The 16,932-nt window shown below is 37.2% G+C and overlaps 1 protein-coding gene across 1 annotated transcript; it reads left to right on the top strand.

The window, feature by feature from the left end:
• The first annotated feature begins 4,022 nt into the window (after positions 1 to 4,022).
• LOC105223998 (uncharacterized) lies at positions 4,023 to 16,409 on the top strand. Its single transcript, XM_049458500.1, has 6 exons — positions 4,023 to 4,233; positions 4,311 to 4,453; positions 4,519 to 7,726; positions 12,394 to 12,600; positions 12,660 to 12,826; positions 12,889 to 16,409. The coding sequence occupies exons 1-6, from the start codon at positions 4,122 to 4,124 to the stop codon at positions 16,234 to 16,236; spliced, it is 7,185 nt and encodes a 2,394-aa protein (XP_049314457.1). The 5' UTR covers positions 4,023 to 4,121; the 3' UTR covers positions 16,237 to 16,409.
• The last annotated feature ends 523 nt before the right edge of the window (positions 16,410 to 16,932 follow it).

Below are 16,932 nucleotides of genomic sequence, written 5' to 3'. Positions count from 1 at the left end.
CTGACCTGCAAGGTCATTTCTGATAATAAACACATTATTATGAAATATATCAGCCGGTTATAGGTTTAAATTTCATACAACCCATTATTGGTCGATTAATTCGCGTGCAACTTCGAAAATATTCACCGGAACGATAAAAATAGATTTTTTGAAAATTCTAACGGCTAAAGTTACAAATTTTTAATTACGTTTCAAATGGTCCCGTCGATTTGAAATATCCCGTTGCCTGACTCAGGTGCTCGCAACCTCAGATTTTTTACGAAAAATTGTGTTTTAATCACCACAACAACAAAATGTATTAAGTATGTTGTTATGGTTTTCATTGAACACATTGATACGGATACGACTTTTGTTTTCCTGGGTGTTTCTTTTCCATATGTCGTATTTGACAAGATATCTTCCGAGAGAAGATACATTTACACATACACACGTATGTGGTGTGATGCAACAAATAATCTGTAGTTGGTCAATGTTTGTTTCTAAATTGATTTTCCACCTAAATTCTCAGGTTTGACCCTGCCGAGTTTCAAGAGTATAAATGTTCGGTTACACCCTAACTTCGTTGTTTTAGATTTTGCAAACCGATGTCTTCAAAACAAGTTAAGCTCCTTTTTGAGGGCGTTATTAAATGTGAGTTATTTTCAAGGCCCGTGATTGAACTAGATTAAGACCAGATTCCTTATCTAAATAAATGGTATACTATTTCGGGTGTCTCATAATTTATCATTGGTTCCAAAAGTTTTACTGGATGTTTAGTTGTGTGTGGAAGCTTTTCGTGACCCTCTTTAGTACTTTGTTTTACCACCATAATTTGTATATTGTTTGTGTGGAAAAAACTCTACTCCTCACAGTCATTCCTTTATAATATTCAGTCCACCGTCTTGAAACAAATCGAATTCTGCCGCAGGCATCCCATCTTTATACATATGTATGTATATCGGTGTTTCTTCACTTGTTTTCACTTACAGAATGGCGGGAATTGTGAAAGTTTAAACTTCTTTTTATATTTCCCCTAGGCTAATACCAACAACAACCGGTACTGCTGCAAGTGGCTACTGGTATGGTGCCACCATATTTGTCACAACGAACAACAATTCATTGCGCCGTGAATAATACAATAAAAGCACTTGTCTATATTTGACATTTGATGCTTTACATGCAGCAGCCAACGAGTGTCACCCTTGGATCGAGGAGACTCAAAACCTGGGGCTGGCTATGTATAAAAGCATACAGGTGTACATGACTTCTGGTAGCGGCGCATTGTGTGCCGTATAAACATATTTACTCACGGGCGTTGTGCTCAGGTGTGAAAATCATGTGTATGTATGCTCTTGTTCTACAAATGTGTGTGCATTGTTGCTGGGTATCATAATTAAGTTTGACGCGTTTGGTGTTAATGGAAAAGTAATGAAGACGTAATTAAATAGGGATAACTAACAAGGTAAAAAAAATGGAAAAATATAAAATCGAGGAACTATAAAATTAATCTTGATTGAGGGCCATTTTTACGAAACAAATGTTACATACAGTTTAGTTTACGTAACCGCAGTGCATGCAAAAAAAAAAACGAACTGTTTAGCAGGATTCCATATTCCAGTAAAAGGGGGCGTGGGAAGGTTAGGTTAGTTCATGCAAAGAGAAAAATGCTTTTCTTTATTAAAACCAAAAGTACATACAAGCTTAACATTAAAAACAAATTTATACTCCTGCAACATGTTGCTAAAGAGTATACTAGTTTCGTTCACCTAGCTGTTGTTTGTATCACCTAAAACTAGTCGAGATATATATATACACATATATGTATATATATAAAAGATTAGGATGACGAGACGAGCTGAAATCCGAGTGACTGTCCGTCTGTCCGTTCGTCCGTGTAAGTTGTAACGTGAGTAATACATAATTTAGATATCTCAATGCAACTTTTTACACGTTTCCCTCAGCAAAAAAATGGAAATGAGTTCGTAGATGGACACCATTGATTTCCTCAACCAATAAAGGTAACCACCCTAATAGTAAATACTGTAAAAATGAATTAAATTGGGTGTTATACCCCCCCACTCCTGCAAATAGATAGGTCAGAGGCATTAAACTTTCCAAATAGGATCATAGATGAGTACTTTATAGAAAGCCATATCGCAGGAGCTATTCGACCGCTATCAACCAAATTTAGTATATAATGTTACCTTGATATGCCTACTATATATTTCAGTTCGAAAATAAATAAAACCATGCAGCAACCACGTCTACTTCCCAAATAACCCAATTTAAGTTCCATCTGATTCTTTCATTTTCCAGTATGCAAATCAAGCACCAGTCAATGTATGAGGCTAAAACTTTGCCCGATAGTGTGCTAAAAGTGGGCCACCTCATGACCAGAATTTTTCCAAATCGGACCAAAAGTGTTTTAGTCCCCAGATGCCGAATATGTGGGTCGAAGCTCCAATTACGTATTATAGAAATTCGGAGAGAGTTCTCCGGTTTGATCTTGCCGAGTTTCAAGAGTATAAATGTTCGGTTACACCTTAACTTAGTTGTTTAAGATTTTCACGAAGAAATATTAAAAAATACCGCAACGACAGCATTATTCAAAATTGTTTTAGTAAAATTAGAATGCGGTTTACTCCAGGTAACGTCGGGGGGTACTTGAGGAAATTTAATATTATGGAAAAATTTAATTTTGTATTATAGAAAATTTTGAAGGGAAAACGCATTTCTTTGTAAGAAATTCGGCTAATTTGTTATTGTAGAAGAAAAATAACTAACCAAATTGAAAATAACTCTCCACCTCGTCAGTTAAGTACAGAAATAATGTTAGAAATTGGAAAACGATCACGGCAGTAGGTTTTTAGTTATGAAGCGCACCAACTTTTCCAACGGTGGTTATGGAGAAAACGCTTTAAAGTTTTGAACACCAAAAAACTTCAAGAAAATCATTCGTAAAACATAACGTATATTTCTGTAGTTATGCTCAAGGTTACATACTAAATCGGCAGATTAAAATTAAATTTAAGGCAAACTGTACGATTAAAAGTATTTAATATAGATTATAAGTACGTGATTTATTGCAAAGCAACGATTTGTGCATGGATATGGTACTGTCATCTACTCTAAATAAATATTTTCTACATCTTTCATGAACTAGGTGTTCAATGCAAACAGTTCTTATTAATAAATTAACGAACTATTTTTATTTAAAACATTAGGCTTTATATACTTGTAATATACAGGTAAGCGGAAGGATGGATGGTCAGATGAGGGATTTTTGATACAAATAACCACTATATACTTAGTGAATAAAAATAAAATTAAAAATTACATATTAATACTAAACCGAAGGTCAGAATTTGAAGATAAGCAGAGGATTTGCATAAAACCACTTGCATTGATACATTTTTCTGGATATTTATTTTTAATCAAGAGATTTAACACGCACCAATTACAGAAGAACAGCTCAAAGTGCCACCAAGGATCAAATCTTCCTTGGATAACTTCTCTCCACTTCCTGTCATCGAGCTCTGTCCCCACAACTTATTGTTAATTACATGTTCAAAGTGCAGGTTGGAAATCAACAGTTGCTAAGCATCTGGGAAGTCAAAGACCGCTTTATTAATACTCCAGTGCAAACAGATGATGCGACATCTCACATACACAAGTTACAATTCAAAAATAGCAAGTGAGTCTTAATGTTAATATGAACCATAAAGGACGTCAGTCACGCACGTCTTCACAGGTTATATATGTATGTCTATTGGTGATAATGTCACCTTCATATGTGCAAATTTGCAAACATACATGCATACCAACAACGACGAATTGGACAAATGCATTTCGTTTCATAGCGATAAGACCGATCGCCTGTAAAAAGTTCATTGATTTGCACTTGTAAGTGATTCGAGGGTTAAGCGAATTGAAAACAATGGCATTAATTACCAAAAAAGTATCGCAAGTTTACTGTATTGAGATAATGAAATGGACCAAGCCATTGATAAAGCGTGGCCTGTCGCTATATAAGCCGATACTTGGCTGGAGTCTAATACAGTTGTCTACCGACATTGATTGGTAGAGTCCAGCGGATACATTTCCATTCAACTACTTGGCGAGAGTATTTGTTAATCTTCGAGATGAGGACGTTCGTACTTCTATTAAGCTGCCTTGTCTGCTGCGCCACAGCAGGACACTACGGTTTGGCGCAGAAACTCTTACACCTAAATAATGTACGCACTGGACAAAAGGGTGAGTTACTCAAGGCGAATTCACTTTCGAAAGATTTGGTTAATATAATATTATATTATCTGTGTACCCGGATCAAGGTTATACTTCAGTGGGCACGGAGCAGCGCCAGCATCAAGAATTTCTGCTCGATGTACTACTCCAAGTACAGAAGCCCTTGGTTAACAATCAGCTCGTCCAACTTGGTCAGGAACTGGTTACGGATCCCAATATGTATTTGTTGGTGAGCTTCTAACTGACTCCCGATTTTCAGAATGCATCAGGTTAATAAATATTTGTTTTATTTAGCCAAGCGATGAAATTTTGCAGCAGTTCTTACAACAAGCCGAAAATCGGGAGGTTATCGGTCGTAACGGCGTCTACAACCCAGTAGATATCTCAAATATACGTCAATTAGTTGGACTTCAACGATTCTTAGTGCTCGCCCGTGACTTTAACGTTTTCCAAAGAAATGTTGTTTATGCGCGTCTTTATTTTAACGCAGTTATGTTCGTGGATGCCCTCTCGCTGGCAATACGTGACCGTCCAGATACTCAGGATCTGGTGTTACCACCAATGAATGAGATATTACCGCAGTTATATTATGACAACTATGTACTCAGCTATGCGCAAAATGTTGATTATAGTGGTTTGATTTCACAAGAAGCACGGGCGAATGTAAAATCAAGTATATTCGACATCTTCGGTCTGCGCAGAATTGGTTCATTGTTTCAATTAGGCAACTACGGTAGCTACAATCCATTGCAACAGAGATATAGCGCACAGAGGTATGGTTTCGGCCGGTTCGGAATTGCTCCTGAAGGACGTTCTGTTAAGAGTAAAGAAAACGGTGGTGAATACGTTGTAGAAGGCAGTTACATACAAGAAAAAATTGTTGTGCCGGTAGAAGGAAGGGACGGTACTGATTTAACAAACGATGTCGATCTGAATGTTGCATGGAACAATATTGTTATTGATCAACTGGTGCAAGCTGTTACTGAAGGTGTAGAGGGAGGTCAGCAAAATGAAATCGGTTCTATTGGATTACCACAAGTTGATGTAGGCAGTCCACGTCTATTGTATGTTGGTCGCCGTAGTCGTGTGGATAACGGTGGATATTCAGCATATGGAAATCCTTTCTACGCTCAGCAAAACCAATACGGTTATAACGACCAAGAATATGCTCGCCAACAATATCAAACAACGCAATATGGTTACACAGGTCCGGAATATTCTTACGATCGTCAACAAAATCAAGCAGGTCAATATAACTACAAGGAAAATGATTATTCCTACGGGCGTCAACAGAAACAGGGACCTCTATATGGCTACAAAGGCAAAGAATACTACTATGCTCGTCAACAGAATCAGGGATCCCAATATAATCAACAGAATCAGGGAGCTCAATATGGATACAAAGACAATGAATACTCCTATGGTCCTCAACAGAATCAGAGATCTCAATATGGTTACAACCCATATGGTCAACAAAATCAAGGTTCTCAGTATGGATATAAAGACAACGAATACTCCTATGGGCGTCAACAGAATCAGGGATCTCAATATGGTTACAACCCATATGGTCAACAAAATCAAGGATCTCAGTATGGATACAAAGACAACGAATACTCCTACGGTCGTCAACAGAATCGCGGATCTCAAAATGGTTACAACTCATATGGTCAACAAAATCAAGGATCTCAGTATGGATATAAAGACAACGAATACTCCTATGGGCGTCAACAGAATCAGGGATCTCAATATGGTTACAACTCATATGGCGAACAGCAAAAAGGATCTCAATACGGTTCGTACTATGGCATACCATATGGTCGTCAGCAGTATCAGGGATCTCAATATGGTTACGAAGATCAGCAATATTATTATGGTGGTCAACCAAATCAAGGACCAAAGTACAGTTACAATTATCCAGTATATAGCTCGGCTTATTATAATCCATACGGTAGCCAACAATATTATTACAAAAACTACGAATACCAATATGAACCAAGAATTCAACAACAAGACCAATATCAAGGTCAACAACAGCAGCAAACCCATCGTGTACTCCCCTATGGACCGCAAGAAGTGGTTAACACCAATGTTGGAGATGACGTAGTGGTGATTGATCGTGTAATTCGTGACACACACAATCGTGGCCAAAGTGGCAAACGTTATCGCAGCGAAGAAGGTAAACGAGTTAGTTATCGCAATGCCGAACAATATCGTGAGCTGGCAGGATTACGTGAGGGTATTATTCGTAGTATTGAGACGACTCAGCAATTAAGTTATGCTCGACGCGGTGAAATACTTTTGCAAAGTATACAAGAATTGGCGGCCAGATTGAATATTCAGCGCATTGTGGAAACCCTTGAAGGAAGTATTTACCAGCAACAAGATATTCAGCTTGTGCAGCAGGAAGTAGATCAAATAATTCAACAAATCCGTGCACTCGTTGAACAAATTCGTGAAGAGGCTGGTATTAGCGAAGGAAGCGAGCGAACGCTACATATTGTCGCAGATGTTATTGGTGGTAGAATTGTACTCGAACAGCAACAACAACTATCGATCGATGTGAAGCGTACTTTACAAGAATTGCAACAACAAATACAACGCATTGTTGGAAGTCAAGTTGGTCAAGTGAATGAGGTGACTCCGCTGGTTTTATTATTCGGCTCTTTACGCAGTCCAGTAACTCAACAAACCATTTTATCATTGGCCCAACTGATCGATGATTACCGTCAGAAACTGCAACCATACACCAGCAGCCAACTGAGCGGCAATGGTGACATTAAAGTTCAAAATGTTCAAATCGATCCTTTGGTCACCTATACTGAGGTTGTGGACGTGGATCTTGTCAATATGATCGATCAGCAGCTTTTGCAATCGAACGCCAACAATCTGCAACAACTTGGCCAAAAAGTGGTGGCTCGCCAACAGCGTTTAAATTATCAACCATTCACCATCTCCTTGGGTATTGAATCTCAACGTCAACAAGAAGTTGCCATACGTATTTTGCTCGCACCACAAATCGATTATACTGGACGTCGTGTATCTTTGGCACAAAATCGCAATAACTTCATTCTCATCGATGCTTATGTACAACAATTGCAGGCAGGTGTTAACAATATCGAACGCAATTCACGCCAATTCAATGGATACAACAGGGAAGTCTCCACTATTAGCCAAATCTACCGTCAGATAATGACTGGACAAATCTATGTACAATCGGGTGTTACTCGCCAGCTCCCAAGAAATCTTCTATTACCACGTGGCTCTGCTAATGGAGGTTTGCCTGTACAGATTATGGTTGTAGTGAGCCCATTAAACCAGCAAGCTGAATTGTTACAAGTTGAGGCACGGCAAATCAGTGGTTTGGGAATCGCTGCTGTCGGTGTAGACCAATTGCCGCTGAATTACCCGCTGGATAGGCAAATTGTTGACGGACAACGTTTGGATGTGCCCAACATTCAGTTGGTCGAAACTGTTATCCAATATGACAGTCGCCGCAGTGCTTGAGATACTCACTGCTAGTTGCATTAGCCGAAGCTGTAACACTTATATGAACAGGTTTTCACTTTGATAACTCTCACACTTTGAATTTTGTATTGTATTTCTGCTAAAACACAATTTCTTTTCGTTAATACTGATATGTAAAATATTTTATATTCGATAAATAAAGCTTTTAGAGACAGAAAGAAATACACCAGCGTTTATATGAGCATTATTGGAAAATTTAGAAACCTTATAGAAAATATTAAAAAATTTTATTTTTTTGTTTTTGTTCAAATTTTCATATTCATATTCATTAAAATTAATTCAAATAAATAATGAATGCTTAAGTTCGGGTAGAACCGAACATTTTATGCAGGGATCAAGGGCAGTATTTGGAATCTTGAACAATTATGGTCTGATTTCGACAATTTTTACGACAGTGACACTTGACTCTTAAATGAAAGAATCAGAGGGCATTTACAGTTGTGTTATATGCGAAGTAGTCGATCATGTTTGCTTCCAGATTTCGCCGTAATCTAGGATCATAAGATGATATTAAGCACGAAATTTGGTTAAAGTTCGTGGTAAATTCGAGAGCGGCATCCGCCGACTTTGGGGTTAAGATGGGTATGTGCGTTTAGAGTACGTTCTCCAGATTAAAAATATATATATATACAGTTTAATTTAAAATTAAAAGTTTATTAATATTTAAAGTGCCTATTTCTTCAATTTGTAATGAATTTAATGCTTATATTTTAACTTTTATTTCCATTAATACTTCACTAATTCGTTTCTACACATTTATTTTATATCAAATACCTGAAATCAATTTATTCATACGATAACAAAACGGAAACGAAAAGTGAGGACGAGTTGGTAGATGGATTAATCGAAAATGTATAAAGTGTCTAACGAAGCACCAAATTAAGATAAAAAATAAGGCAGGACTAAGTTCGGGTGCAACCGAGCATTTTATACTGTTGCAACTTGCAAGAATCGAAGCCAGGGAAATACTTTAAGGTGTAAAACCAATCATATAGAGTAAAGTCAGCCGGATGTTCCAAGAACCTGTTATTAATTATATAGGGACTAGTCCAAGTTTTTGCTCAAATTTATCTACAAGTATTTTAGGCAGAAAGATACACTGTGAGGAGTAAAACGCGTTCTTTTATTTTCATTTGGATAACTCACATATTGGCCGATATATGCGGTACAAAGTCACCCCGAAGTTCAAAAATACTTATATTTGATATATGGATGTTGTTTCGATTCAACCCATTTTTTATATACTGGCATACCATTATAAGAGAAGGATTATCCTTAATTTCAGTTATACATATATACATAGGTATATCACACATTGACCTACATTTTTCACCAAAAGTCAACTATAAGTACCGGGGTCTGAATATTCGGTACCTAGGAGCTTGAAGAAGTTCTATTGGATTTAAACAAGTTTTGGTCACAAGGTGGCGCACTCTAAAGTCATCATTCGTACAAAGTTGTATCCCGTTATATTTATTGCTTCTTGATTTGTGCACTGGAAACTGAATGACGAATTAAGTGGAAATTAAAATTGTGCTATATGGAAAGTAGGCGTGGTTATTGTCCGATTTCGTCCATTTTCACACTGTGAAAATGTAAGAAGAATGAATCTTGTCGAAATCGGTTGGTGGGGTCCCAAGATATGGGGTTTCACCAAAAAGTGAACGGTGCCAGCTCCCATAAAGTTCTCTCTTACCATCTTGGTCGCAACATTTAATGTTTCTGGCGTATTTAGTTTTTGATTTATCGCGCTTTTAGTTATTTTTAACAGTACCGTTATATGTGGAGTGAGCGGAATTATCCTCCAATTTGATCCATTTTCACACTGTCGGTAGAAGTTCTTATAAGATATAGTAAAAGTACAAAAATTAATTTTGCACAGGGAATTACAGTAGCAAGGGGCAACGCCCTCTAAGAGTTTTAAAGTACATACATATGTATCTCCTAAACGACCAAATCACTTAATCACCCCAACAGACATTATAAAAATGAATTAAATCACACACTCCCTATCTAACGGTTCCGTTAAAGACTACTAAAAGGGCGATAAATCTGCAAATAAAAATGTCAGAGGCATCAGTAAATTTTGCACCTGGGATAATACAAGAATACTTTATAGGAGCCGGGGTCAAAAATGAGTGATGTTCGTGGGATCGTTCCTATTTAGGTGAACATCCATATATCAGGATCTACTGGATCGATATCGATCGAATTTAGTATATAATATTACCTTGACATGCCTATATTCCAGTATGAAAACAAACGAAATCGTACTACAATCATGCCTACTTCCAATATAACAAATCCTATCGGATTCTTTCACTTTTCAAAATTCAAATGAAGCATCAATCAATGTATGAGCATAAAACTTTGCTTAAAGTAGAATCCCCAGACCAAAACTGTTCAAGTTCCCAGATACCGAATATGTAAATTAAAGTTCCAACTGCGAATTTTTTTGATTGAAAATATCGTTCAGACTGTGAGACGTATTATAGGAAATTCGGAGAATCCTTTGGTTGAATCGGATCAATAATTTCTCTAGCTGCCATATAACTAATAGAAAGATTTTCGAACTTTCACTTGACTTTATACCGCATATATTGGCAAATGTGTTAGTTATTTTAACAAAATGTGGGGAGCATGTTTTTCTAATAACGGCTAAATCCGAACTTAGCCATTCCATACGTGTTATTACTGATATTGTACGACGGTTAACACTGTTTCAGTTGAAAGAATTTGTTTACACAAGGCGCTCCCACACTGTCTTACTGTTCTTTAAGTTTCAGTCCTTTTTTTACGAAAGCAAACAAATATTTATATTATAGAAATATTTATGTTTGCATAATTTAATTTAATTAATAACTGTGTATAATACTAAATCGCGTATGTTACACATACATACATACATGCATACATACAGGTATGTACCATATATCGGTGTAAGCAAATACTTTCTGAACTAATATTTCAATGCAAATATGTATGTATATGCGGCTCACTTTTCAAGCATTCAATAAATTAATTAATCTACTATATTTAAAATGTTCCCGACAATGCTATTTTCATAACTTCGTCCTGATTCCTTTTTTCATCTCGCGTATGGAAAAGCCAGCTTCAACTGAATTATAATTACTGAAATGGAATAAAATGGTCGGATCATTTTGAACCCCTCTCAGTACCTTGAGTATGTGAAGCATCGAATTTCGCTCCGGTCGGTCGAGTGGCTTGTGAGATACTGAAACTATAAACATTTTGGTATTTGGTTGAATTCGCTAGCATTTTCTGCAATTGTTATCAATAAACGTTGCATACTTTTAGGCAGCGATTGAACATTTGGTGGGAACAGTTTCGTGAATAACAAAAATACCGCTATTGAAGTACATTGACGTTGTACGCATAAACACACATTCCTATTACCGAAGAGTTCGCAAAATTCTTATCTCTGTTTGTAGCTATGCTTTGAGAATTCCTTGCCCGAGTTTAGGGTCAAATGTTCAGTTATCAAAATCTATTCGTAAACAATATACAATCAGACAATGTGGGGGAACAGCTTAGCTGATAATATTAATTTAATTACAATTACAATTTTTTGACATTTTTATACACATGCATACATGTGTACATACATATGTTTACGTCAATAAGTTTACACTCGTGGTCACGCAAACCTTACCACTCAAAATTTTCAAGTATTGTACATACATACATATGTACTTATTTGACTACATTTTATAGCGGTACTTTTTGCGGTATAGAAACTTTTTATTTAGAAATAAGTTAATAACAGGTTATTAATAAAAAATATTATAAATTAATATTTCCAAAATTAGCTCGAAATGTAAGAGACCGACATGCGATCAAAAAATGAGATATTTATTTTTTTAAATTTAATTTCATTTACACTATATTTAAAAGTAATTTTTTTTTAATTGAAATATGAAGTTTAGTAGGTGTACCACTTCAAAAACAATAAAATCGGTCACTTTTGTATAAGCACAGAAAAGCTAATTTTTGATTTACTCATTAAATGTAATAAATTAAAAAATATAATTATAATAAATTAGTATAATTTAGTTTTACTTATGCTTACTAAAAACATAAAAAAACCAAATCGAAAAAAATTCGGAACGAACGAAAAAGTCCGAAACAAATTTAAGAAAGTATAGTTGTAAGCTTTGCGTAGCCACGAGTGCACAGGAAATTTCAAAAATCTTTTTTACTGACTTTAATAAATATTTTGCCTTAAAATGAGATGATTATTGATGTACCATAATAGCTCTTAATATTATATAGTTAATTTATTACAATTTCAGTAATATTTATGATTGAGGAATTAAAATACAGATGAAATATACATATTATGTGCAAATATCGGAATAGGGATCTTTAGCTGACGACAGAAGAAGGAAAGTTGCATAATTTTTGGTGTGGGCTTCATATAGCGTTCATAGATAAGAACTTTCACATTAACAAATAAAATCATTTACGATCGACAATGCCTTTAACATTTGCCATATTGTCTGAGGAAGTATAAAATTCAGAAACGAAAATATTAAAAAAAATCCGCTAGAATTGTTTACGCTTTAAAATTGCAACTTGGCGGAAAGATAAATGCACCAAGCCTGCGGCTGGGTAACCATTGATTTAGTATAAAAGATCTCAGATTAACTGCTTTAATCAACACATCTCAAAGTGAAGTTAATTTGTTTAAATCCTTAACACTCAAATTCAGCAGCACCAGTGAAATGAAGATTTTCATCTTTACCCTGATCGGGTTGATCAGCTTCGGAGCAGCCGCAGTGATTGATAATGTAGACATCCGAAGAGGAGGTCCATTCGATGGAAATATCGGTAAAGGATTTTTTAAGCCGTTTACCATATATCGGACTTATGTATTTCAACTTATTTAGGCACGCGTCATATTTCTCAAATGAGTCGTGAAGATCTTTTGCGACAGAAATTCTTATTGGACATACTTCAACACATGCAAGAACCAAGTGTGAACGATGAAGAGCTCTTGCAGATGTCAAAGTTGCAGCCTGAACATTTAGTCGATGATCAGACTCGTTACCTTGGGGTATTTCCATATAATTTCCAGTCTTTAAAATTTTTATTATTTGTATTTTTGTTCACTTTTAGGGCATCGACGATGAAATGGCTCGTGTGATAGAATTAAGTCGTAACCAACGTTTGTTGGCTAAGGATAAAATGTATACCATAGCCGATGTCGACGATATACGTCAAATGATTGGGCTTTATCGCGTCTTCGTACGTTCAGGCGATTGGGATACACTCCAACGGAATTTACTATACGCCCGAAGCCACGTTAACGGCGTTCTACTAGTGAACGCATTGTTGCTTGCTATACGCGATCGGAATGACACTCAGAACTTAGTTATGCCAGGCATACACGAAATTTTACCAGAGCTTTATCTAGATGCGGACACACTTCGCCGAGCCAAAGAAATTAATTTCAATCAATTGAGTAGTTCCAGTACGTCCAGTAGACAAACCCAACGCCCGAGAATACTTGAAATGATTAGGTTAAATAAGCTGTGGAATAGGAATACTAATCCGATAAATACTTTAGATCGTGAACAGCTGTGGATGCCATGGCGTGAAATGCGTATGGAAGTACAAGGGCGTAAAGTTGGAGTTGCAAACGATGCTACGCATATTAACATGCGCGATGATGATCGCATAGTCTTACCGGTAACATTGCCCTCTAATGTTTTGCGCAAGGAGAGGGAAGTTCGAATATTTACAAATGACGTTGGCTTCCAATCATTCCTGCATTCTTTGATCAATGATTTGTGTTTAAGTGAACATGAATCAGAGCTGCAAAATGAGCAACAGATGAGAGTGGACACAAACAAACCAGTGCTAAGACGAGTTGGTTTGGAAAGAAACGTAGGTCCGATGTTGGAGAGTGAAATTCGGCGCAAAGAAGAGCAAATACGAGGTCAGAATATAAGAGGCATCCATACAGTAGACTTAGACACTGACAAAGATCGTTTTATTTATTTTGGTCGACATCTTTGGTCCGGTTTGAGTCCGAATACCTTGAGCAATGATGATCCTTCTGATCGGTACATTAATAGCGAAAGTGGAAAGAACGTGCGACGAGTTGAGATTGGCAACGATGATTCATCGAACCTTCATTGGAAACATAGTGACAACACTATTTATTTGCGAAATCCGTTTAATGATTATTTTAAGGAAACCCCTCAAGTAGGCTGGGACAATAACCAAGTTGGCGTTCCGCTGCCAACAACCACGGCTTATGATGAACGTTTATTACATGTCAATCATAATAGCCAACAAGCTGCTGTCAACAACCGGATGCATTTCAGAGGTGAACAGCCTAAAACGGTTGTTGATTTGAGTGGCCATTGGGGTCAAGCAGGAGTTAACCAAATTAACAATCACATCTCAATTCAAGGTGAACATTTTGATGCCAATGATATCGCTAATAGTGAACATCGTGGATTAGCCCAGCGTATCGATTTAGGTGTGGATATGCCAATGGACTGGAACAGACAAATGGCAATGCATCGCCAAAAGAAAAATCATATAGTTGGTAACTCAGTTGTGGACAGTTCTTCACCGCTAAACATTGGTCACTCTAATGATTATATACAAACAAGTAATCAGGTTCAAGATGTTGATATCATCAATAAAGGTCTAGAGCACGTCGGTAGTCGTGGACTGAACCAGTGGGAAAAAGAAAACCAGAAAGAGGAATCTATATTGAAGGAAAGGCGTAATATCGACAGAAATCAGGAAGATTGGAAAAATGTGTACGCCAGAATAGGTCGTAACTGGTTGAACTTCATTCATAGTAATAAAGACGATGCTATCAGTAAAGATAGAATCGTGGAGGACCCAAGAATTTGGACAACTGTTGCACGCGGAATGGGAAATATCGGTATTCACTCTGAAGTGGAAGTCAATGGACAAAATGGAATAAACCCAGGCGCGCAACTGAGGAATAAAATGAGTCGAAGGCGGCTGACCAATGATCCTATTCATATCACCTCCCAACACGACAGGAATGTGCACGATATTGAAGTTGAAGGATCCGGTATGGGGCGATACCGGTCTCCTCGCAGCCTGCCGGTTGCAAACCGGGACCATTATTGGAATCAAAAACGTGATGGAGAGTTGCTTTTGCACAACCTTCAACAGTTAATGGCACGTATCAATTTGGAACATATTTCATTGGGTATTCAGGATATACTTCAAATACAGGATGACACAATTCCGGCAGATAGCTTTACCAATCAACGACTTTCAAATTCTCCAGATCAACGCTTAGCCCTTCGCTTAAACAGGATACGTCTTAACTCCCGTCGAAGCAGAATACTACTTAACCGTATTAGAGATGTTGAAAGTCGTTTACAGGCGATAATTGAAAAAGAAATACTTCGTGGAGTAGAAAATGAGCAAAGAAACGATATCCGTAATGCAGTTGGTATTGATCAATTGATCGGTGAGATCCTATTGGGCAAGCGATCGGTCGGTCAAGGTGTGAATCTTTTGAATATCTTGAGTGAAATTATACTCCAAACTGAGGACATTAACGCCAACTTTCAAACACTAAATCAAATAAGTATGGACACTGAAAATCCAATTTTACTGCACTTGCTTCGTCGTATCGTTCAAATTGCTGATTTACAACGTCAGCAACAATTAGGTAGCTACAGTAAAGAAGATCTTCAAATGGATGGTGTTAGCATCAACGACGTGAGTGTTGACAAGTTACGAACATATGTGGATACTAACGATGTAGATCTCATTAATGCCGCAACTTCAGCAAACCAATTGAGAGGTCTTTCGCAACGTATGGTTGTCGCACGTCAACAACGTCTCAATCATCAAACATTCGCCATCAACGTTGATGTTACCGCAAATCGTAACAAACGTGTAGTCGTCCGTACACTTCTTGGGCCGAAGATAGACACGTTCATTAGTGGAACACAATTAAACCGCCAACGCCAAAATTTTGTTATATTGGATACTTTCATAGCGGACCTTCACAGCGGACGCAATGTAATCACGCGTAAATCTCACGACATTACCTGGACTGCACGTGATACGACCCCAATTACCGAAATCTACAAGAGTGTAATGCAAGCACTCGAAGGTGATGCGGATATTTCATTGGACCAAGTGCAAGGACAGAGTTGCCGGTTTCCACATCGCTTATTATTGCCACGCGGCCGAGTCGAAGGATTGCCAATGCAAATGCTGGTCATCATCACACCAGTGACAACTGATTGGCGGCCTACAGTGCACCAACTAGATATGGATCACGACGTTTGCGGTATGGGTGTGAGCAGCACGAGCTTAGATCATCTACCACTCGGCTTTCCGTTAGATCGCCCCATAGAGAGTATGGAAATGATTGGGTCCCTACCTAATGCACACTTAATGGATGTACAGATATTCCATAGTAAACAGCTAGTTGCTGACGACTATTATTGAAATATATGACTCACTATCAGCGAATATTTATATCGCTTGTTTACTATTTAACAAATCTGTGTAAAAATTAATTATATGGTTGCCCTTAACCATTTTCAGTTTTTGAAATAAGTAATCACACTCGCAATGCTGTTTATTTGATAAATAAATTAGTTACAAATGTTCAGAACCCAGAAAAAGTTTCATTATTAAATTTTACTGTATATTTTTCGAAACAATTCCCAGCCAGCTAATTAATTATTAACGCCGTGTAGATACCAAGAATAACTAGTTAAAACATCTAAGTTAGGATGCAACCGAACATTTTATACTCTTATAACTTTCAAGAATCAAGCCTGGGAAATACTTTAAGGTGTAAAACCAATCATATGGAGTAAAGTCAGCCGGATGTTCGAAAATCCTGATATTCGTTATATAGAGGCTAGGCCAAGTTTTCGCTCAAATTTATCTATTTTTGGCACAAAGATACACTGTTATGAATAAAACATACCCTATTATTTTCATTGGGATAACTCACATATTGGCCGATATATGCGCTACACCGGACGTATATGGATACGGAGTGACATGCAAACAACATTGTCAGAGACCTCATTTCAGTTATAAGGTCTAAAACTTTTTTTCCAATAGATGTCTCTAGGGTCAAGCACTGGTCGATTAAGGGGGGAGCCTGCTTTAGGAGACCTAAAAAAGGCA

The sequence above is a fragment of the Bactrocera dorsalis genome, chromosome 5 (assembly GCF_023373825.1).
Source record: "Bactrocera dorsalis isolate Fly_Bdor chromosome 5, ASM2337382v1, whole genome shotgun sequence".
NCBI lineage: Eukaryota > Metazoa > Arthropoda > Insecta > Diptera > Tephritidae > Bactrocera > Bactrocera dorsalis.
This window is presented reverse-complemented; position numbering and strand designations above follow the sequence as displayed.

Excerpts from the sequence above, each read along its gene's own strand:
- LOC105223998 (XM_049458500.1), top strand. The coding sequence starts at position 4,122 with ATGAGGACGTTCGTACTTCTATTAAGCTGCCTTGTCTGCTGCGCCACA. Across the intron at positions 7,727-12,393 it reads TGACAGTCGCCGCAGTGCTT|TTAGTATAAAAGATCTCAGA; the intron begins GAGATACTCACT and ends GTAACCATTGAT. Across the intron at positions 12,601-12,659 it reads TCCATTCGATGGAAATATCG|GCACGCGTCATATTTCTCAA; the intron begins GTAAAGGATTTT and ends CAACTTATTTAG.